At 45.7% G+C, this 24335-nt stretch overlaps 1 protein-coding gene across 31 annotated transcripts in view; it reads right to left on the bottom strand.

Moving 5' to 3' along the window:
- The window catches only part of LOC121592895 (glucose transporter type 1), a 172973-nt gene that overhangs the window by 10295 nt on the left and 138343 nt on the right, over nt 1–24335 (bottom strand). For 22 of the 31 annotated variants that reach the window (XR_006004706.1, XM_041914767.1, XM_041914769.1 and 19 more), the window contains 3 exons: nt 9884–10108; nt 9520–9659; nt 7925–7951 (listed from right to left, as the gene is read on the bottom strand). Coding sequence is in view for 29 of the 31 variants with exons in the window: in XM_041914767.1 (XP_041770701.1) it covers nt 7925–7951; nt 9520–9659; nt 9884–10108 (392 nt within the window). In the remaining 2 variants the exon portion in view is untranslated. Of the gene's footprint in view, nt 1–2; nt 3404–7924; nt 7952–9515; nt 9660–9883; nt 10109–24335 lie in introns of those variants that run through there. The other 9 variants (XM_041914786.1, XM_041914790.1, XM_041914796.1 and 6 more) reach the window with 6 other exon arrangements.

Genomic DNA, 24335 nt, shown 5'->3' with positions numbered 1-24335 from the left:
GATTATGTAATAAGTGAATATTATCAGATTACCGATAGCGTGATGGAAACGAGTGTGAATTTACAACAGTTTGTTCTTTCTCTCTTTTCGTTTTGGTTTTTGTTTCTCTTCCTGTCAGATTATGTGTATTTTTTTGCTTTCTTTCGTTCCCTATTTACCGATTTGGTTTGAATTACACCTCATGTGAAGGTTTTTTCATTTGCATTGCCAGCAGCCAAGTAGTTTTTGAACACAAAACAGGCTGTGACTTTAAAGAAAATCTTTAAAAAACCGTTTGTTTGGATTGGAAAAGCAAACTATTGCTAAAAACAAAAACCCCGGCGTGTGAGACTAGACACTATCGATGGCTATTGTGCAGTGTTCTTTTTTCCCCCGCAGTGAGAAAAGGAATGCTTTCAACAAGGGTAAAGCTTTTTATGAGGTGTAGGAGCTGTGTATGATTGTGAATGGAAATGGCATTCTCTAATGTGGCATGGTTGCTGTGTGGTGGGGGAGGCTGAAGCCGCATAGCAGAAAGCTGACTGGCTTGGCTTGGAGGAGCAAGCGAGTGTTAATGGTAATTGCATTGGTGCCAACTGTCCTACAGTAAGATCCGGAATGAAGCAGGCAATTTGGTTTACGAGAAGAATTAATTTCATATGTCTAGAAATTTATGTGATTTTTTTGTTGTAAAATATGTTAAATTTTGAGGAATATTTTGCGTCTATTTTTATCGATGAAAGGTAGATGGATTGTGTTTCAAGCGTAATGCGCCTAAAAGTATGCAAAAAGCTAAAGCTATGAACATATCTTTTTAGTACACAGTTGTTGCGAGTTGTAATCATCGCAAGACAAATTACATACATTTAGGCGCTTAGCAAAACTCGACGGAAGCTTTCCATGGTTTCAACGATTCCGATTACTAGCGAGCCTTATTTCAGAGAGTCACCTACTGTACGCAGTAAAACAAGTACGCCACCCCACCACCCGGTCGAAAGGGGCTGCTGATGGGCGTAGCGAGCAAATTACCGAGCGGTACCGTAATGCTGTGATTGTGTGTGTGTGTGATACCGCGCAAGGGCCGGGCAATAATTTAAGGTGATGACGTGAAACCGTACTAACGCAAATCCCCCACCAGAAGCATCAAGGGGGACGGCGGGGAGAAGGCTAGAGCATTTGATGCGCCATGTGATTTGCTGGCGGCTTTTTCTCCCATTTCCTGCGAGCTGCTCCCATTCCGTGCCATTCGCCGGTGGATCATGATGAAAAATGGATCATTTGCGTGTGTGGTTTTTTTCCGCTCGAGACATTGCGCGTGTGGAAAAAAGATGGGAACCATCCTATGTGTGTGTGTGTGCTTCTTTTATCGATCCCTTTGCTACCACTGCCCCTTTGGGAGCAGTGGATCGTTAAAGGGTGACGGCACAAAAGCCGGTCTGAATGGTGTTTCGGTAATGGGATGTCATTACTATTGAACAGGCACAGCCGCAGCAGCAGCAAGCGGCAGATAGCGCAAATATGGGGGCCGATTTTTCCGCCGTTCGCTCACCAGAAAGAAAAGTTCCCAGGCGCTGGATTTCCACCATTCAGCGGTATCAGTGCGTTGTCATATTTTAAAGGGGAGCCGTTCGGAGGGAGCTTCTGCCGTGCTCTACGCCACCGCCCACCGACGGCAATCGAACGAACGCCTCTACGGGCCACCACTCGCGCTATATTGGAAAAGTTTTCCGTGTTCTCGCGATGGGCTGCGCCGGAGAAAGAAAAACACAACAACTTTATCTAGCCGTACTCCACGCAAAGCGACCGTCCTTTCGTCGTCGGTCGCGCCCGGCCTCCGATCTGCTTGCTCTTCCCCCCCAGCATGAGGCAGAGGATGGCAGCAGACTATTATTTATGAAATTATCTCGCAGCGAGCAGACGGTCCGGAATGTATGATAATGTTGGCACCCTGTGCACGACCCGCTGGCGTCTCTCTCGCCCTTTCTCTCTCCATCGGAACGGCTTCTCTGGCTTAATGCGCGTCCAGGTCCAGGTGCTCAGGAATTTCCATTCCCGCCCCTTGTAATCGATGGCAGGGAAACGTCCACCCAGGTAGAGCGGCAGCCGCTAAATTACACGGAAATTGAACTTTAGCTATCGGTTTAGACGTCGTTATTATCTTCTTCTTCTTCTTCTCACTCGGGTGTACCGTTCCGGTGTAAAGCAGAACGATTCGGTGCCGTGGCACGGTGAAAGTTGGTGCGCTCAAGTTTGCGCCGTTTGGGGCGCCGTTTGCATTCACCAGCATCGGCGGAACTTTTGGAAAGAATTTCCATTTCCTACACACACACATACACACACATTGGAGGAAAAAGTGCACGAAAGTGCGCCGGAAGAATGTTTGTCGCGTTGTTTGGATTCTTATTTCGTGCTCTCGTTCGGTGGCGCTCCGTCCACTGGAAGCGTCCATTGTTTATTTAGCACCGTGCGGCGAGAAGGAGATCGGAAGAATTGGTGTGCCAGGTACAAGGACTAGGTTGAAAACGAAAGGAAAAAAACACACAAAACTGAAAAGAAATAAACACGAAATAAACGCACCACACCGTCGGTCAACTAATAACGAAAGTTTTTCCCATGCGCATAACACGTGCGCTGCTCGCGGCGGCCATTAAGTGAAGCGTAACGGTGTGTCCGGTTTTTTGGAGATCGATTCGGCACCGTTTGGCTGTTGTTTAATTTTGTTTTTTGTTTTTATTAGACTGCTTTCGGTAACTAATGACTGGCTTTGCCAGATAGTTAGCGTGCTGATAAGCATTTGATTTATTATGTTTGTTGTTCAAGTTCCGCAGCATAATGCGTAGCCAGTTGGCTTGATAGATTGAATGCGTTTAATGTAGCAATTTTATTAAAGATTTTACCGTAAAAAGTTGAAATTGAAATATTTTTTTATTATTTTTTCATTAATTTTCTTTCATGTTATTAAGCAACCTTTTTTCATGATCGAATTAGCTGCTTGATTGACGCTAAAGTAACGCTGATTGCATACCTTTAGGCGAGTCTTTCTGAAGTACGCCTAAAGTTATGCAATTTTACACTTATCTGTCGCTTTTTTGCAAGTAGGCGCATCAGCACGACGTTTTCAAATGTAATACCTTTATTTTCGTATCTGTAAGTAAACGCAGGGCTACACAAATAAAGCGATAACACAATGAAACGAAAGTTAAAACTAAAAATACTCACAGAGGGGAGGACAAAAATAGAATCTTAACCAAAACAATACCACACTTAACCGAAAACTGCGAGCTCGGGAGGGGCGGCTTGAGCTCTCTATTTGTGCGGACCATCAGCGGGATCTCGTTTGCCGGACACAGGGGACACAGCCGACTGCTGCAGCTGAACCGAATCGGAGCTGATTGAGTTGTGCTCGGTTTGGGGATCGCTCTCGCTGCAAAATAACAAAAAAACCGAACCGTCGTAAAAGGAGCCTTGCTTGATTGTGTGTGTGTGTTCTAAAGCGACCGAGAAGGGGGAGATTAGTTGTGAAGCCAAGGGGTGGATGAACGAGTGGTTAATCGGGCGTTCCCAAGCAGACGCGCTGACGACAGTGGAGTGGGTTACGTGGATTAGAAGAAAAGGGAGCTTTTGAACGGATTCGAAAGCGAATATTCAGAGTGCTCGATGCGAGCCGATACGAAATTAATTTCATCCATCCGGAAACGGATAAAACTGGCCAGCAGCAGCCCACTCGTCAATGATTCGCCCAACTTCCTCCCTGTGCAGACAGAGATTTTCCGCTCAAAATGACAAAAATTGCTGTTGAACAAAGTACAAGTATCGCTTTCAAAAGCGGTCAGCCCAAGCCAGCTCGGGGTTTGGGGAGAGCTCTTGTGGATTGGGGGAGATTTGGGGGACCAGTGAAGAGTCTACAAATTTAATTATCACAAAGGAAGGGCACCCGTCTCTTGAAGGAGTAGAAGGGCAAAACGAGCCAAACGAGTCCCTTTTTTTAAACTAGGACCGGAGGGGCGAATAAAATGGAAGCTCTGTTTTGAATCTATCCACGGCGGGAAAAAAGCGACACCCAGAAGGCGACATTTCTTCTTCCTTCTTTCATCTTCATCCCGGCAGTGCGTTTGGATTGAACATACAGACACACACACAAAGAGACACGGCGGCGAGTTAAGAAGATTGGATTATTCATTAGAGCGAAAGCCCTGACATCATCATTACCGGGGCCCGCCAGAGGGCCAAATCTTGCAGCAGTGGTGGAGGAGGGCAAGAAATATTATTTATCTGTCTCCCACCTTGAGCCCCTTCCCCCACCTTTAATCACACTCGGGCGCCAAACACCGAGCAGGAGCGAAAAGAAAGGCGACAACTCGGTCCCGGCCGAAAACGACAAAGTTTGGCATCGTTGGGGCCGGTCGGTCGGTCGGTCAGTTGGGCCCCGTCACCGGGCTTTGCCTTTATCAAAAGCCGTAAGGCTTTTCGCTCCATTAAAGGATGATTAATTGATTTAGGAGTAATTAGAAACGCCGGATTTCCGTCGACAAAGCCAAAAAGGCGGACCAGTAAAAGCACGGGACGTGCACCGAAGAGCGGATGAACACAAAGTGGGGCGGAACAAGTGACCCGTTCTCCCCTCTCCCAATCCACGGAAGCTGATTGCTCTACGACCGGAGGGCCTTTTCTTTGAAGAATCTGGGTACCGGGTTCCTGCACGGTGGCGCAATCGTCGGCCGAGCGCTATCGTTTCGATCTGAAATTGTTGCCGACTAAAGAGATGGGCAAAATGTTGCTCAAAAAGTCAAAATCAAGCTTCCTGGTGGGCTTTTCCGGCAGTCCCTAACTGGAAGGAAACCCCGCCCCGTGCGGGAGCAAGTAGCTGGAAATGCTAAGCAGATTGGACGGTTTTCAGCAATCAGTGAGTATTGGGCGCGCAATTTTTGGCAGTGTCGCTGTGATCTGTGTGACTGTTTGTAAAATGCGTCCATCTTGGTTCCATTGATTGATTTTTGCCTTCGGTGCGCGATTCGGTCGCTGCTGTTGTGAAATCGGTTTGAATAATTCATAATGCTTGCGTAGCGCGCGAGCGGCCATTCCAATTAATGGGCACCGTTTGCAGCGTTTTGCGCCTATTTCAACAAATGTTTCCATTTCCATTTTCCCGACTACGTACGTAAGAGATTGTTGTGACTAAAGGTTGCCGGAATCGACGTAATTCCATTTTTGAGGCAGGCAAGCTGTTATTATTTGCGACATTTGCGTACGTTCGCTAAGTAGCGCAAGCGGTGATCGAGGGGGATGATTTGTTTTGGCACCATTTACTGAGAGAGCTGGTGCTTGGTGGCCTGTGAGTTCGTCAATAATGGCATGAACGCGGTGCAAAATGCGGCAGTATGGGTGGTAGCAGCTCTTACCGGTGCTTGAAAGCTTGGGCAGCAAATTTGGGAGCGTAACAGTGTTTATAGTAAAGCTTGCAAGGCATTTGAAAATAAAAATAAATTTCTTTAACCTCTGGTTTTATTTTTACATTTTACTTGATGAAAAGGAGTGAAAAAGTGAGCTAGTGGACTATTAGAACAAGTTTGCATTGCTGATTGCATACATTTAGGGGTTCAAATTACAGATGGCTTTTTAGAACGAAATTTTACAGCAGCACTGTCCTTTGATATTTAAATTGTACTGTAAAACTACTTTATATTACAAATTAATTGTATATACATGTCACTTCTATGTGCAATCATTCTGTGCAAGCTTCATGCGTGTTTGTTTTGAAAGCTTTATCTGTAAAAAACAAACGTAAACACACTAATGAAGCGTTCATTTCCCCCCGGCGTTTGAATCCATCCAAACGGTTTTTGGTTAATAATCATCTTCTTCCCTTTACTAGCTGTAAACTGTTACAAATTCATACACGCGCCCTTTGCCTGGCGGATGGGATGGAAGTGTGTGAAGTGTGTTGTGATGTGGTGGTATGGAGTTTCTTGTTTGTTTTTTCAGCTGTTTGACTGTTGCCGATCCTCCGGACGAACGTGTCGCCGCGAACGCCGAGAACAATCATCAAAGAGAGGAAGGGCAGCAATTATAATAATCTGATAATATTGCGCTATCGGAGCATCCTCCGCCCCCCCCCGTTTTACACACACACACACACCCCAATTGCACACGCACACACACAAGCCCGCACACGCACATGAGATAGTAAGAACGCACTCTTTTCCTGATGTCGCGTCCGGTTTAATTCGTTTTAACCGTATTTTAACCGCTGGTTTAACATTTTTCGTGATTTGTGGTGCCCGTGGTTGCTGGTGGTGGTGGTGGTTGTGAATGGTGCTTGGTGGTGGTGATGGTGCGTAACAACACGTTTATCTTTCCCTCGCTCTGTTTGCTGGAGAGAGGTTGCCTGCTTCGATTGTGCGTTACTCGGCAGTGTTTCGTGAAGCTACGAACATAACACGTGTGTGTGTGTGCTGTCCCGGAAGCAGCAGTTCGGTTTGACCACATCCTCACTCTCCAAAAAAGGGATGTTGGCAGAGGCGGTGCCGCAAAAGAGCATCACATTGCTCGGTGCTTGTAACACGCGCATTTACACAAAAATAAACACACCGCAAACGAACGAACGACAAAAGTGTAAGCGAACGAAACGAATGAAAAGCTTTTGTTTCTTCCTTTTTCCCCGCCCCAAAACACACACACACACACAGCCGGATTTTGTTCCGAATTTAATTACCATCGTGCAACAAAAAAAAGGAAATGACGCTTCACGTTTGATTGCCAGTGATTGGAACATTGCGCACGAAGGTGTAATTATTGTAACGATCGATTCTCGCCTCGATTCGATGCGCGCGGTTTCGTTAATTAGCACGCGAAAGTTGCAAAGAAACGGGAAGGAGTGGTGGTGGGTGAAAACAAAACAAATGGAAACGGTGGAAAAGAACAGCTGAAAAAGGCTCCGGTCAGTATTTGATGCGATTTTTTGTTGTTGCGGAAGTTGCATCAGGAGAGCGCATAAGATGGACGATAACAGAAGAGTGAAAACTATGAAATGTAAAAGTTCACCTCCCCGGGATTTTCTGTCTGTTGCTGTCTAATTAAATGTTAACTTCGTTCGAGTAGTTTTGTGGGCTGGATAGGAGGTGACGAGGTTCGTCGCTTTTCGCCCATTTTTTTGTTGTAGTTTGTTTTTACTACTTTTTCGCCCCGCCCATCTACTCACGGAAGTAGTACTCACGGTGTTGCGGAAACGGGATCCACTGGGGCAAAGTTGGTACCAATTCATGCAGTAATAAGGGATAGGAACCGAAAAAGAAGCAACCCAAACGGTGAGGTAGTCATTTGTTTCACTTCTTACTTGCTTGCTTGCTTGCTTGCTTGCTTGTGTCTACTTGGCTTTGAGAAGCAATAGCAAGTTACACAGAAAACAGCGCTCAAAAAGGAAGAAAGGAAACTGAAACAAATCAAACGCAATCCTTTAAAGCAACCCAGGTGAAAAGCAGAGCACGAGAGGTTCGGTGCATCGTACATGGATGGGTTTCTTCCCCCCGAACCTGTGTCTTTGGAAAGAAAAAAAAAGGCGTTATCGTTCAAACGATAAGTGTACGCAACAGCAAAAATAGGCGACGAACTAAGGTGTCGTGGTGTCGGGTTTTGTGAGCAAAAAGGTGAAAAAAGGGCGATTGAAAACGGTCAAAACGGAACTGACATTTTACGGTATGTTTTGGTTGATGTTTTTTTTATACTCTCGCGCATGAACGATCAGGAAAAAAGAGAGGGGAAGAGTTTCGTGTGGGGGCGCTGGTATGCGTATGATTAGGAGCGAGTGAGGGGGGGGGGGGGGAGTGGTAATGGTGGGCCGGCCATATCTGTTGACGGCGGATGTCGTGCAACAGCGATCGCGGGCGAGCGAGCGAGAGCGAGCGAATACTCGTATTTGCACTGCACTGCGCGCACAAACTGCACTTACCCGTAGAGTCTACTATCGCGAAGGTGTCTATAAATTAGGGAGGGGAAAAGTAAAGTTGTTGATATTCTGCTTCTGTTGTGGATGGATGGTTAGAGATTGGTGTAAGGTGGTGGTGGTTGGTTGGTTGGTTGGTTGTTGTGCAGACAGACGTGGGGAATCAGGTTTAAATTAATAAGGGTTGGTAGTTTGTTCCAATCGTTTGTAAGAATACAGAGAAAGAGCACGGTTCGTGTGAAGATCGGGGAAGAGAATGAGAGTTTAATATTAAATTTCACACCATTAAATCACTACAAAAGTAAAACAAGAAGGTCAAAACTAAACTAACAACGGAACAAAAAATATGAAGAAAAACTGCAGTCTCGATAACACGGTTCTCTTTTCGTTCTTGCATGCGTTTTTTGAAGATTATTGCAGAACTTGTCGCGCCGTTACTTTCACGCTCAGTCCGGACCGGTCTAATTATAGAGTGAAGCCCGGAGTGCATAACAAATCAACTATAATGGCGCTCTTCCCGCCGAGCACTAAAGGGAACGGAGGCACCCATTGAAAGACGGTTTCCATTGCGCACCGATACTGGGAAGTGAATTTCATCGATAAGAGAATCATTCTTACACAGCGCGAAAAAAAAAAAAAAAAAAGGAAAAAGAAGGAACAGAGAGAGAGAGAGAGAGAGAGAGAGAGAGAGAGGTAGCAAGAGGAACTTCTTTACTGGGAGGGAAGTATCCGTTCAAGCACCAACGAACTGGGAGTGCCCCGGGAGTTTCGAAATTGCGAGTGCAATTTGCGTTTGGAGCAGTGCTGTTCGAGCTTTGCACCGTCCCGGAAGCGTTTCATTTCCCCCCCAGCTTTAGCTATATTATTGGCCCTTCTTTGGGGGCTTTTGAGTTGCGAAAGTTTTGTGCCGCGCTTCGAGCACTCACACACACATCCCGGGGCGTGTGGTAAAGCTTGGTAAATTTTCCCTCCACACAAGTGAAAGAAGTATCGCTCGAAGTTTGCAGCTTCAATGATCACAATTTGGAATGCCATTTTTAGGGGAAAAATGAGGGAAGTATGATGGTGTAGGTAGAATGTAGCATATTTGGCGATGTTGGTTCGGGGATAAAAGTTTCATTGCAATGGGGTCCGATATAGACACAGCGAAGGTCCAATTTTGCTGTTGCATCGCTAAAACAAAGGCATCAAACGCTCGTTTGAAACACGCTCGAGCAAACCCATCCCACGTTTACCCGGGAAAACGTTCAACACCACAAACAGGGGTTCGTGCTACCAAAGAACCGACCCATCTCGAAACCGGGTTCGGTAGCTTTCCATCGCTGGATCGCTCTCGGTGTTTGCGTTACCGATGTTGGGCTGTTGTAACGACGCTCTTCTGTGTTGTAACTGTTGTAAGTGACGTTAGTGTTTGCATCTGCAGTGTGGAATGGTGTTCAAGTTTGGTGGTGTGGGGTGTGTTGAGAAAGCGGCAGTAGATAGTAGGAGTGAGCGAAAAACGAGAGTTTTTCTACTTCTTCTTTGTTGGTTTTTTTTTTTTTGGTTGAAGAGGGAAGGCAGGTGTTTTTTTCTGTGGGGCATGCAAAATGAAATGGTCTTACCTTCCGTTTCCGTGCCTAAACAGAGCTAAAATTTCTTCGAACGTTTTGTTTTTGGTCTCAGGAACCTTTTTATATGTAAATATCCAAAATATTGCTAAAAATACACTAAACGGTAGGAATGTATAATTTTCCAAGGCAGTCTGAAAATAAAGGGAGTAACAATAAGTAATTAACAATGTGGATCGTCTCATTTTTGTACAAATAATTCCGTTGCTACACCGAATTGCAAATAATATTGCATACATTTAGGCGTAGGTGGCAGTGTTTGTACTAAAACGCCTACAGCTATGCAATTGTTACAACTTCTTTCTTCTTTTTGGGGCATTCGAACGATCTTTCAGCGCTTTATCTGCTCAACACTTACCTTTAAACTTGGGAAACCAATTCCAACAACGAAGTTCGCCATCCAGTTCACGAGCACCGCGATCGCCATCGCGCTCGGTCGCGGCCCTTGGGAGAACAGCTCGGCAGTAATCATCCACGGTATCGAGCCCGGTCCGACGGCGAAAAACACGACGAAGGCCAGCGTTGACACTACCGACAGGTAGGACATCCAGTCGATCATTTCCTGCACATAACCAAAAAACTCCTAAACTATGCGTGTAACAACTTTGGGTTCCCGTATTTAAAAAGGCTTTTCGGTGTGTAGCGTGTGTGTATGTGTATTGGTGTGTATGTGTGTGTGTTCTGTCATGTGACGGTGTTGTCACGTGTCCTGATCGTTTCGGGTAGTTCACAGGTCGGGTATCGTAATTAAGAAAGTCGATAGTCGATATTGGGTACAAAGGAAATTGGAGTTCGTATTTTCCGGAAGTTGAGAAGGCAAGTAGTAAGGATAGGAGGGGTGAATTTGTTTTTTTTTTTAGATGTTCTGAGTGTCGGTAAAACGATTCATTGACTTCAAGGAACAAAATAGTCGACAGCTGAGTGAAGGTGGGACACTGTAAGTACTCTATCCTAGAAATCGATAACGCCCTGTCACCTAGAACGATTCTTTAGTGGAAACACCAGTAAGAAACATGGGAACAAACACAAGAGGAAGAGAGAAGAGAGGAATCATTGTCGAAAGCGGGGGCTGTTACAAAACTGAAACTCAACACAGGAACTGACAACAGATACGTAAACCGAAAAAAGGACGAAACTAAACATCGAAATCAAAACAAAAGAACAGTCGAGCAAGAGCAGATTACGCGCTCGGTCACCTCGTTGGGGCAGTCACCGAGTGGGGCAGGAGCAGCAGCATGGTGAGAGACGCTGGCTGGCTCTCTTCAACTAGTAGCATAATATGTTATTAATAGTAGTAGAGGTAGTAGTACTTGCTGGTCTAGCGAATACAAATTGTGAGTAGTAAGAGAGGCTGTGTGGATTATTACCAGTTACTAACACATCCCTTCAGTTAGTAATACGGTAGCAACGGTACGGTTAGCGGTGTATTAGCACTAGTATTAGTAGTAGTAGTAGTAGTACAAGTGTAGTACGTCCAACGCGATGCACCAATGAAAATACCACAAACTAAGGACGCACTAACTCGCAGTTTGGTATAGAAAAAAAACAAACACAAAGAAATAAGAGTTTAGCACGGAAATTGTATCAACACAAGTGCGTTCAGCTCGGTACTCTGTTCGCTTGTTCACTTTCGATAAGTGTTTGTGGGTGTAGTGCTAGTGTTGATGGAGAGGTGTTTTTTTTCCGTAACGCGTAACGCATTACCGCACGCTACGTAGTGCTGCCTGCACGGGTCTTCTCTTGAAATGGAAGTATTACGTTATACGAGATAAGAAGGATACAAAAAATATGGAAGTAATAAAATTGGCATAAAACGAGGGGGGCGAGGGGTGGAGTGGAGGTGGGGGGAGAGAGAAGGTAGAGGCATTGCTGCCTGTAACTCATCGCGATCAGCCATGGCTTGACTTTGTTTTGTTCATAGCACGGGATGAAGTATAAAACTGGGTGTCTCACCGTTTGTCTCGCGCGCACCGTCCAACGGCACCGAGAGCAAAACGGGAGCACCCTGTATTGCGGCGTGGTGTAGTATTGAAAGTGTGTGCGTGTATGGTGAGTTGTTCTTTTTCTTTTTTTCGGTCGAAAGGGAAAATGGCAGTGAAGGAGCAGGAGTGGAGCAATATGCGTTGAACCCTTAAGAGGCAGGCTTTATTTATTCATGTGTTTTGGGGGCGGGCGGGCGCCGTATTTTTGTTCTGATAAGCCACAGTCACGTTCTGTGAAATACATGACAGGGAGCATGAGTTGTGATGGGCAGCTTCTGTGTGTGTGTGCGTGTGTGTTTGTGTACATCATCCAAGATGGCTATTATGAGTGACAGGCGGATGTGTATGTAGGCGGGCTGTTGTTGTTATGTTCTGGTTGGAGGAATACTGCCGGCGTCCAGAAAAAAAAAACACAGCAGAGGCGTCCAAGTAGGCGAGCTAAGGCTTTCCTTTTGATGTGAAAGCAGACAAGTATTAGTGGATGTCTGTGTTGCTTTGCCACATAAAACCATTACCGTACAACTGGCTTACAAAAAAGGACAAATTGAAATCATTTCAATATTAATTTTCAATTTCAAACAGTTTCAACAGTTGTTAGAACATAACCAATTATCGACCGTCAGCTAAATCATCCTTGCTGTTAAGAAGCACCGAACGCTCAGCATAATCGATAATTGTATCGATGAAAACATAATGGCTTAATTTCGCTTCATTATGGACGCATGAAATCGGACCCAATTTGCTAAGACTTGCCCAATTTTCCGGCTCCAAAAAAGAAGAAAAAAAGGGAAATTTAAAAATCTCGCACATTCAACTGCAAATTGGTGTTCATTTAAATGGTGCACTCAGGTCAAAGCCATGTTGCTCTCATCCCGCTCTGCATCATGACGTTTGGCGTGTTTTTTTTCACGCGAAATTTCATCCTTCCCCCACCAATTCAGTTTGCTTGTTTGTTGTTCATGTTCCTTGCAACAATCGGCCGGTTAATTCGAGCGTATTGATTGTTCACAATTTACACAATGGTAGTAATGAAGGTTTCGAAAACTCGGGGTCAATTCGATTTGGATGGCGTGCGAGGGGAAAGGGAGCGAGAGAGAGAGAGAGAGAGAGAGAGAGAGAAAACATCAAACGTCAATAATGAAGTTAATTTGAGGGCACGCAAAATCAATAACACGTGACCACCGCCGCATTGTGCGGGAGGTCGGGTGGTCGGGTGGTCGGTGGTGATGGTTTCGAATTACCGAGATTGCACCGAAGGGTTTTGATTACTGGTGAATGGTACGAAATTCAATTAGTATTGAGGTTCCCAAAGGCCGGGATGCTTTTGAGGGGGATCGAACCGTTCCGACCGGATGGCAGGGGGAGAGAAAGGGCAGGGCTCAGCAGGAAAGGTCGAATGGTCAGCAGATTGTTATGAAGTAAAACATCAACAGCAATCAATAAAGATAGCCCATAACGGGTGAAAAGGGTTGTAAAAACTGCTGCATAATGCATGAAGGAGGATTTTCCTTCAATAAAATCACACAGAGGAGTGAGATAAAGATATCTGCTTTACACTTACGGGAGGAAGAACTGTACAGGAAGTAAAATAACTCATTTTAATCACGTGTAAACGCACATCAGAGTTGTTAAAAATGTTACAGTTCGATTCGACAGTGACCATTCCTTGTTCAGTACCACAAAAAAAGCGGTAATTAAACTGAACGCTCTCCACACAAAATGGCCAAAAGCCAATAGCTACGGTACTTGTATGTAAAAGGTCCTCAAAAAGTACTTCAACCAGCCCGAATGACTTGACTTTAGTAAAAATGTATTCCTGTCTGCTTGTTTCGTTCGAATTTAAAAAAAAAATGCTACAAAACATAAAGGTCAGTGCGCTGAAGTGGTGTTACAACTCCTTTATACAGTATCTGGTGCGCTCGCGAAACAAGCGTTCACCTTGCACAAAACAACGCACTTTCGCACTGCAACACTGTTTCAATTGTTCAGCGAGCGGTGATCGTGAATCGCAAAAGGAGGAGAGTGAAAAAAAAGAACAAAATCAACGGTGTTTTTTGCGTTGCATCCGCGCGTGTAATTTGGTTGGGCCACCTTTCCCGCCCCTGCTCGCGATGGCACTGGCTGGCTGGTGAGTGTATGTGTGGTCTAGTGATGAGGTAAATGAAGTAAAACACGGGTGAGTAAAAGCAAAACAAAACATTAAAAAAGACGCCCAAAAAGCAGTTAGTGTGTGTGGGTGTGTGTTTGTTTTTTTTAACAGGTGTCGTAGAGCCGGACCCCAAAGGGTTAATATGTTGGAGTGAGATAGCGAATCGAATAGGAAGGACACATGGGTGACTGTCTTTTCGTTGTTTTTTTTTGTGAGGAAGTTGAGTATTTTTTGTATCTTGTGTTATGGTGGTGGTGGTTTTTGGTGGGTTGGAGGGAGGGTTAAAAGCCTTTAAAATCGAGAAGTACTCCCGTACGTCCTACAAGCTACAGGGGCAAGACGGTTAAATGAACGAACCATTTCTTGTTGTTTTTTTTTTTGTCGATACATTTCAATTCGGTAGCCATCGAGACTTCGGGCTTACTTTCGATATTTTAATACAATGCGGCAAAGCTGCTTATGCTAACAGTACAATCGAAAACAGATATGGAGCTTAAGTACGCATGGAGACGCCTGGTTGTTCACTTTCTAACGGAAGCGCATGGTGGTGTGTGTTTACGAGAGCTGAAGAGCTTTGTCAAGCGATGGGAACCGTTCGCGCGTGTGTGTGTTTTTTTTTCTTCTGATCACAGTTGCCATGATACTGTGTCGAATGGTAATAGCAGTGATATAAATTTTACAAATGCTGGTAGTTTTTTCATACTTCAAAAAAAAAGGAAAAGGGAAGATAATATCCCAGATATGAAATCCTCCATTGATGGTAGGGTGCGTTCTGGTAGGGTTACTACACGTTTCCACTATCAAAAAAGTGAAAACAATAAGACCAGAGAGAACGTAGCCACACACACATACACAGACACATACGTGTGCAAAATAAATGACACAGATAGCCCCAGCCCAGCATCATATCCTGGGTCACCTGAGAGCTGGTGGACTTGAGGAACACACACACACACACTTTACTCTTCTGCATTGCACGTTCGCTGCGTTTGATACGTGCTCGGGATGCAAAATTGCGATGTGCTGTGTGCTGTGCTGTGGCAAAAAAAAAAACGCTTCGCTAGAGCAGCAGAGTCCGGGGCGAAACTGGGCCACCAGCCAGCACACCAGGTAATATGACAAAAAGATTGTCCAAATAAATAAATCCCGTCGGTGTGTGCCTCCGCATAGCCGTAACCAGCCCCCCCCTCCCTTTTGCAGGCAAATCTCATAAAATATGAAACTAGAAATTCTTTCACGATAGGATTTGATTAAGGGGTGTTTACTTAAATCTGTGTGAACCATCCGGGTGACCGGGTCGCCAGTCGACAAGCGGCAAGCGAGAAACGGTTTTTACTGTTCTGGCACACGGAAAGATGGTGTTTCCCATGCCATGCCGGGCAAAAAAAAGGGTCCGTGTATTTATTTCCTTACCCCTGAAACGTTGCATTTTGCTGACCAGAAGGATTCTTCTGCCCTGGGTAAATAATAACCACCTTCGCCGATGATCTAAGCCGATTGCAAAATTGTTTCACCGAAGATGTAGGTTCAGGTCTAGGTCTTCTGTCCGTAGGTTGCAATTTTCTTCTCGAGATTTATGAAAATATTATCTGAATTGCGATACCAACTGCTCTTGGCACTCTTGGTCGGCAGAGAAAATGGTTCTGCAAGAGCGATGGAACAGTACCGCCACCATCTTTTACATTTCAATATTTAACATACCATTTCCGGTACAATATTTTGCTTTTTGCATAAAGAAGGAAACTTTCAGAATGACAAAAAATGCGTACAAAAATGCTCTCCTTGCGAGCAAGAATACCTTTTCCCGCAAGATTACACAAGCAGCGCACAAACGCCACGGTTTGCTACCAGCCTTTTCATATATATAAACCAACTTTCCCCTTTGCGCGCTCTCACGCGCTCTCCTCTTTCCTTGCGCGTTTGCGTGATAAAATTATAAAAGTAATATTTTCTGTTTATTTTGAAAGCTATGTCCCGGGCGCTTCCGTCCTACGCAAACGCCCAAAAAAACACCGGGCGTCCTTCGCCGCCGTGGGTAGTGGGAGTTGGCTGACAAAATCAGGCGACATATTACCCCGAGGGCGCCGCCACGGGGCAATTGCCTACTCAATTCCCCAAAGTAACTGTTTACCGCGCTGTCTCTGTTCAACCGTGAAGACTACTTTATGCTTAGCCCTTGATGCCTATCTTTCTTGTGCGATGCTTCAGCGTTGATACTCGTCTTATCCTTAGCAGGACATACAAAAAAGCTCTCTCACACACACACGCATAGCAGCTTCACCGAAAGCGGCACACATGTGTGGGCGAGCTGAGGGAAATGGACGGGAAATATGTTTATTTTCATGTCCCGCGCTACAAACGCTCGTGCAGCTCGAGCGAAGCGAAAGTGAGCGACAGAGCAAACCGAAAATAATAATAACGACCCGAAAAACGGTTATCGTGCTTTTACCACCTTTTGTTTCTTGTTGGGGGGGGGGAAGGTTTTTTTTTGGATGCAATTTACCTCTGCACAGGAACTTCTATCATTCTGGGGTGGCTGTGTTTGCTTCTTTTTTTTGTCAACCTTTCTTACATTAGAGCGGTTCCATCTACCTGTGTGAGTGTGTGTGTCCTGTACACGAACACGACCATGCGTCTCCTTCTGAAAGCTTCCACTAAGCAAACGACCATGCGTCTCCATCGAGGAAGCTTTGCCATCTTTCTGAAAGGTTTCACTTTGTTCCGTTCCCTGTATGTCCCGTGTGCTCGTGTGTGTGCTTGTGTGCGCTTGGTAACAATCACAGGACTGCGCAAATACCTGAACACACACACACACACACACATGGCGCACTTTTCTTTTCGCTCACTTCACACTCTAAGTGCTGCGACGGGGCAAGCAACACTTGAAGAAGTTTGCCTTCGGGCTCGTATTTTTTTTTCAATTATATGTGAGCACGTGTGTGTGTGTGTGTTTTTTGCATTATTGCTGATAAAAATATACCTACCATAGGCAGGCAGGCAGGATGGGGAGGGGTGGAGGGAAGCAAAGGTAAATCTCGGGTGTGGCTGCCCTTTCATTTCTGTGCGCTCGCTATACCGGGGGGGGGGGGGGGGAAACGGCTCGTTAATTCCACATTCCCACCAGAGCGGGGGATCGAAAACTGGGGTATTCCATCTTCGTGCCTTGTGCGCCACGGTTGTATGCATACGGGAAGAAACCATACTTTATGCTTGAAAGGTAGATTGTTATTGTATGGATCGCGTCTATTCCGACCTTCTGCTCAACCTTGGGTTGGGCCCCGTTGGGTGGAGGGGCAGCAAAAGCCATTCGGTTGCAACGGGTTTTGCTAAATTTAACGAGGAAAGGAACCAAGAAAACAACATTCACACACACACACACACGCACACACACGCACACAAACGCGTGTGGGGGAAGCTATCCACGAGGGAACGGCGTGTTTGAAAGTGACACACACTTAACCTTTCCACATTTCCATCTGAAAGCATCCACACCAAGGCGCGTGGTTCTGCACACAGAAACGGGCGCCGCACTATCGCTTTTCGCTTTCCGGTCGATTGAGTTTTCCCTTGTGCAGCACACACACACACACACACACACACACACACACACACATTTGCGAACGGAACGGAAGTGAAACTTGAGATGTTTGCATGGCTGGCTTGTTGGTGTGTTTGCATATGGGCGCGCAACGACGCGCCACCACATATTGCCACCCAGCTCCGATGATTTACACGCGCGCACGACGGCGGCGACGACGATTGCTGACGTCAGCAGCAGCAGGTTGCTGGTTTGCCGGCTCGCGCAAATGATTCGTTTATTTAACAAATAATTTGATGTACAAATATTTACTGTAAATTGGGGGGAATGGGGTTTTTTTTTAGTAAGCAAGGAACTGGGACGAGAGAGAGAGAGAGAGAGGAGCAAATTTTTGGAGGGTGGAAACATGTTGCTATATCCACGAGGGAAAAGGTGGCTTTCTATTTCTTTCGGAGGTATTCTATTGCTGGTAAAGGCATGCAGTAGGTGCAGTAAGTGATAAGCGAAAAATATTAAACACGATTAGTAAAAAAACAAGCAGAAAAGAGTTAGTAAAAAGGAGGGGTTAAAACTACTACAATGTTATAAAGCAAAGCATTTGTTCAACACTTAGGTGCAAAGAGAAGCAATTGAGTCTACAATAATTAGTAAAAAGGTATAAAAATACATGTTTACGTTCATAAAACGAGTTAGAATTGATTTTATGATTGAATATCCTGTGAATATGGTTCTTAAAGCATTATAAATCCTATCCATCAGAAGTGTCTAATAATTCTAAACGAGCTTTTTGCAAATACACAAGCAAACCGACATGGATTGTGTCATAAGAGCTTTCACTGCGTCACTATAGTAACAAACACGCATCAGAAAATCGCTGCATTTTGCCCGCTTAAAACGATTGCAATTAACCATCCCTTTGTGGCCTCCTTCTCCTCTGGAATGCCCTCCTACCCACCCCTTCATTTCAAGCCTCTCGCTGTGTCCATCATCGCACGTCTGCTGCCAACAATGCGCGCTGGAATGCGAAAATCCCGGTCGGCATTCCAGCCGAGTGCATCCACCATTGGCATTAAAACCGCAGCTGTCTCTCCTGCACCTTCATTGCACGCCCAAGTGGCCGTCGGTTTTCGAAAAGTGGAATCCACAAAAATGCCTAAAAGAGAGCCTGTCCGTCCGTCCTGTACAATTGTGGCCAGCACAATTGCGCCCGCTCTCTTGCACCAAATCGGGCGGGCAGCAAACTTCCTTCTGCTCGATAGTGCCGCGGCCGGAAGTAAAGGAAAAGGGGTACAAACATAACACTTTTCTCACCAGCCCCCCACCACAGCTTCCGGAGCCAGCAGGAGCGATTTCGCCGCACAAAGAAGCACACCGTAAAAGTAAGAAACCCGTAACGAAATTGAAAGCGACACGAGCGATGAAAGCGAACCGAAAACTATTCGCAACCCTCCCCCCTCCTCTTCGAATGGATAATTCTTTTGTGTGGGTGTGGGAGTTAGTGTGAGAGTTTGCCGACTGTGCGGGGCAACATCCTTACAGGGAGGCTGATGGAGATTGGAGGAAATACCGAACATCGTTAGCCAAACTCCGGGTGGAGGCACTTACAAACCTCCCCCCCCCCCCCCCCCCCCGACCAAGTTCGCTCTTTTGCAACGAGTTTTCCTACACGGCAAAGCTTCGATCGATCTTTGCCTTGCTCTGGTGCACATTACATTCCAAGGCGGCTCTCCCACTCGCCCCTACCCAACCTCCTCCTCCTTCACCTTAGCAACGTCAGTCCATTACGGTAATCGTTCCGAGCAGTTTCAGTGCTTTAATGGGGTAATAATAATTCGCCTCCGTTCTTTACAAATTTCGCCCCATCTCGATGCACTCCAACGCTCGGGAAGGATGCACAATCCACCTCGGTTTTGCAACGGCACGAGAAGCAGCAGCAGCAGCAGCAGTGTCGTGTTTCTGCTGTCATAGTTCGTAGAAATCCGTCCTGCCCGCTTCGCTTCTTTCCCCGAAACAACAAACCCCCTTCGCAGGGGAAACAGCGCCAAGACAATGGGATGGAAACGGTTTGCGCATTGTTTGGTTGCTGTTGTTGTTGTTGGGGTGGTCCTCCATCCACCTCAAACCACTTCCACGCTTGTGTCAGTGCTTCTAGCGAAGCGAAAAAAAAGGGAAACCCACAGCGCTGCACTTTCATCGCGTAATTAAAGCAGGCACTGCAGCCGACAACAACAAATCACCGTCCGATGACTGCGCTACCTTCCATTAAGGTAAGATGCTTCCCCGTGGTGCACTCGTTGCACTGTATGGCCTCTTCGCCGCGTGGCTTTCTGCCGCAACGAAGACGAAGGCGCAACTAATCCCGTTTTCTCTCGCTCTCTCTCTCTCTCTCCGAGCGGTGGGAAAAGTTTTCCGAAAACTACATGAAAACTTGCTGGTCCGAATGGTGAATGGTGTCACGGTGTGCATCTCCCGTCCCATTGGCGATCGAGCCATTGTTTCCGATCGGCTTTTGTTGTTGCGGCATTGTTGCATCGGCTGGCGACTGGTGGTAATTACACACCATCATTACAATGCTAACAGAGTGAACGGAACACGGAGCGGTGTTTGTTTTCCTTCAAGTTTCTTGCCCCGTTTTGGGGAAAATACTACACCAACAACAAACAACAACAGACCTTCAACAGTCAAAAATAAGGCACCGCCCAGCATCGGAACATTAAAAAAAAACAATAACAATTTCCGGAAGGCAACGATTAAACTTCCAAATAAAAAGATGTGTTTGGTTGCCGTGGGGGGGGGGGAGGGGTGGTAGGGCTGCCGAACCTGGTAACAGATCCTTCGCGGAAAAAAGGATATCGCTAGCGGGGTTCGGTTCGGTTCGGCGTGTAAAAAAGGATTCACCTCGTGATGGGAAAACAAATTTTCGTGGGCGTGCAAAATCTAACACGCATAATGGTGGGTTTTTTGGAAGACATAGCAAAAAAAAACCCAAACAGGAAACTTCTTAATAAAAATAATTTATTTCGAGGAATATTTTTTTTTGGGAGTAAAAAGCCTTTGATTTTTTTAACTTTACAACAGACTCTTTCTCATCATAATAATTTCTTAGTAACAAAACTCTTTAGCAATCTTCCCATTTGACTCTTGTTTGATGGAGTCAAGAAAGAGCAAATAACACACACACACAACCGTAACATAATTATGATCGAGAAAGCGTTACCCCTGCCTGCCTCTACAATTTCTTTGCCCTTTTCCAACCCCCCCCCCCCGACCCTCCCCATTCCACAGGAAACCATTTACAAGCTCACGCGAACGTTCAATGCAGCGTGTGTTGTGTGTGTAGTGAATAAATAAACACTGTAACGGCGCGTACCAAAGGCCAAGGAAAAGGCTCCCCTTTCAACCCAAAAAAAAACAGCGGAAACGGTTAAGTATTGCTCCGTTCTGTAGAGGGAGAGAGGGAGTTGGAGGGGGAAGAACGAAAGCATTGACCTTGGCGATAGAACGCCTTACCATAAAGGCCGTAAACCCAGTGGCAGTTCCCTCGATTGTTCCGCCACACAACAACAACAGCAACAAAAAAAGCGGAAATGGCCACGCAAACATATCTCGAAACAACACTTAGACTTTCCTTTTGTCTACGTGCAACCAAGCAAGTAGCAAAGAGAAAAGGGAGAGAGAGAGAGAGCGCAAAATCAAAACATTAGTGAATAAGCGAATCACCAACGGTTGGCACGGTTCAGGAAGTTCTCAGCTCCCTTCATGCGCGATATTAACAACAACAGGAAGCAAACAACTAAGGCATTTGGGGGTGGGGGAGGGGGTAAAGTACTCCTATCCCCACGGCCAATTGGCTACACACGCAGCGTTGCCCCTGTGCTTCCGGTGCAGCCAGTGGACCACCGTCCGGTGGCCATTGAAACTTTTCCCTCTTCGATTCGACGCCGTGTCGTGTTTCGTGTTTGGTTCGGCGCCGCCTGTAGTTAACGCTAATGGATGTCATTAACACGGAAAATAGCACCATCTGAAAGTTCGGTGTCCCGGGGGCGCTCCCGTACTATGGAGCGGGAACTCCCAGGGCCAATCCCCACTCACTGTTACTGCTTCCGCAACACACACACACACACACGCCGCCTGGCAGCGCACCTGGCAGCGTTGTGTGTGTTTTTACTACGCCAGCAGGAGCGTAATTTGCTTTCGTAAAGTTGGGGTTGGCGTTTTTTTTTTCTTCTTCTTCTTCTTCTTCCTCATCCCCACTGCACCCTGTTGAACCACCACCAGGTGGAATTTGGCACAAAAAGAGCATACACACGCTCGAGCGAGTGTGGCTAAATTACATTCAGTTCATTATGGCAAATATTTGTGGCACCAGGGGCGTGCTGGAGAGGTCAATGTGCATGTAGGAAGGCAACAAAAAAAAAGGGAAAGACACACTATGCACTGTGGTGTTTTTCCAACGGGGTTTTTTCCCCCTCTTCTAGTATGTGTAATTGCTATGCTTCGGTAAAAAAATAAAGCAGGAATTTTCCACCATGAATAAGATCGGTATTTTTGTGTCTGTGCGCCTGCAGGTTAGGCAATGTGTGTGGTTGTCTCTGGGTAGAATACATTCCCACCCCCCAACAATCCCGACTGCCGAAGGTGACGCTTACAAGGGTTTTTGGTTGTAGTTCCCGGCGCACGATCAAGTGCCACTTTTCAAACTTTTCCTACCGTCCAGAAGGACACACACCAACACCAACAAACGCCATGAGAGTAATAATGTCCCGGTGTTTTGTTCCTAATCGGTGCCCAAGCAACAAGAAACACACACATCGAGCTGACAGACAGGGACAACGGGGGGAATAGTTTTTCCTTCTACCACACCACAGGGATGGTGATTAGTTTTGGGTTTACTACTACTGCCTTCTGACCGTTTGTATTGCTTACAAACACACATAAAAGCACACACAGTATGTAGTTTTTCATTCACACGCTACACGTCAGCAAGAAACGTAACATTACTTCCCATCTGCGAGACAGAAAGGAGTCAGGGGAGGGTTCACATTTCCATTTAGCAGCAACAGTCCTTGAGGTCAGGCGTGATTCGTTTTTAATCGAGCTTTGCACTCCCATTCTCATAGGGCTACCATTCCCTTTCCATTCCCCCTCTCCTTCCATTGGTTGCAGTGTGAAATATGTCGTGCAACAATAATGATAACCTTTATCTCGCATCCTGCCCCCATTGGTGAAGGTGTCGGTCGATATGCCAACACGAGAGAAGCCACACACACAACATGCAACAGGAAATGTGCTGCTGGAAAATGGGAGTTTTTCTGCCCGGGTTACTCGGCCGGGTTACTCTGGTTCGATTGTGAATGTTACTCCACGCCCTTCCCGAAAGCGCAGTAATGACAATCTGGAAAGGGTTTTACTTGTCTCACCCAACAACACGGGACAAAAGCGGAAGGAATAAATGCCCGGGTGGTGTGCAAGTTCTTTAATTAAAGTCTAATGAAAAACGTGACCACATGTGCAACACACACAGACACACAGACACCCGCCTGGTTGTGATGGGAGTGGTGTGAAGCAAATTGAACCACGAAGAGTGTATGCTTTGCTGAGCGAGTTGAGCACAATCGGTAGCAAAGTTTTGTCCGTGTGTTTTTTTTTCGGTTATTACTCCTACCGAAAATGCGACACAAACGCACTTCGGTTGTGTCCAAGCACACAGTCCGCTCCAATCACTGCAGTATCAGCAGCAGGGCACCACTGTCTGCCTGTGTGCGGTGATGCAATATGTTGTGGCCACCCGGGCTGCTGCCGCCTGGAGTTTGGGAAAAAGAGAGTTTTTTTTTGTGTGTTGCGGGCTAGGCGACGAAACTTTGTCCGTAAAAGGCCATCGGCAACTGTGTTGTTGCGGCGGTGTCAGGCACCAGCATAGTGAGTGTTTGGTTTAATTTAGAGTTTTTTCTCTCTCGTATGCATTAAGGTGGTTTTACAATACCACCATTAAGGTGGTGATACAAATGAAGATTGGATTTTTAGTACATTTTTTAGTACAAGAATGAAAACGCTTTCTCCGCATTTTTGACCATTAAAATGCAATTATGAGCATGGAAAAAATATGACGAAAATGTCTTAAAACAACAAACAACATAAAAGCTATTTAAAACTCGAGGAAAAGAACGCATGCGACCTGGTCGGGCAACAAGAAAACGCGTTAAACTGAGCAGAAAAAAACAAAACCTACGGAAAGAGTAAAGTCCAAGCAGCAAGCACTAACGAGCAATGATAAATATCATAGGAAAAAAGGATAATTCAATCCAACAAATCTAACTATGAAACGACTACTGGAAACACTCAGAACAATAATAATAAAAAAGAAAAGACCTGTTAAAACAAAAATCGAACCAGTAAACGAACAACAAACTCGGTAAGGAAAAAAGGAAACTGCTCGAACTAAATCAACAAGAAAGATGAACCACTAAAAGGCAGAACAACGGTAGAAACGGTAATTATAAAACAATCTATCAATCCAAACATCCAACGAGACAGAGAAGGAGAGAGAGAGAGAAAGTAAGAGAGGGAAGAGAGCGAGAAAAGGCAAGATATGGATAGTACAACGAGAACAAGAACAACAAGTAGTAACGGGAATGGGGAACAAACATGGACCAAAAAAAAAGAACGAGTCCATAGCAGTAAAAAACGAACGTAAAACTTGGGGGGGAGGAATAAGAGGGAATATCGCATTCACAGTTTAAAAAGGGGCGGGCGGGGAGCTGGATAGTATAAGTAAAGGGGGTTTTTAAATAGCGTGCGAAATGTGTGCTCGTTTCATATAGATGGATTTTCACTCACATCACACAACACCTGCTAAACGAGAGCACATTTCTGTTTTGATAGTTGTACAATATTAAACGCGCTTTTGGTGTTGAATATTTGCTGAAGTAATTTTGATTTTTTTTTTGCGCCTTTGTTCGCCCTCGCAAATAAAAGCTTTCACAAATATTCATCACCCATAAACGCTTTATTTACCAGAGCGCCGCCACCTGTTCGGCCGTGTGCCCGTTTTGATGTGTTGATTGGCATGTTTATGTGCTTTCATTATCTGTATCACACTCAAAGCGGGCGCTGCGAGTGGCGGGCGCTCGATTATAGATAG

The sequence above is a fragment of the Anopheles merus genome, chromosome 2L (assembly GCF_017562075.2).
Source record: "Anopheles merus strain MAF chromosome 2L, AmerM5.1, whole genome shotgun sequence".
Classification (NCBI taxonomy): Eukaryota; Metazoa; Arthropoda; class Insecta; order Diptera; family Culicidae; genus Anopheles; species Anopheles merus.
This window is presented reverse-complemented; position numbering and strand designations above follow the sequence as displayed.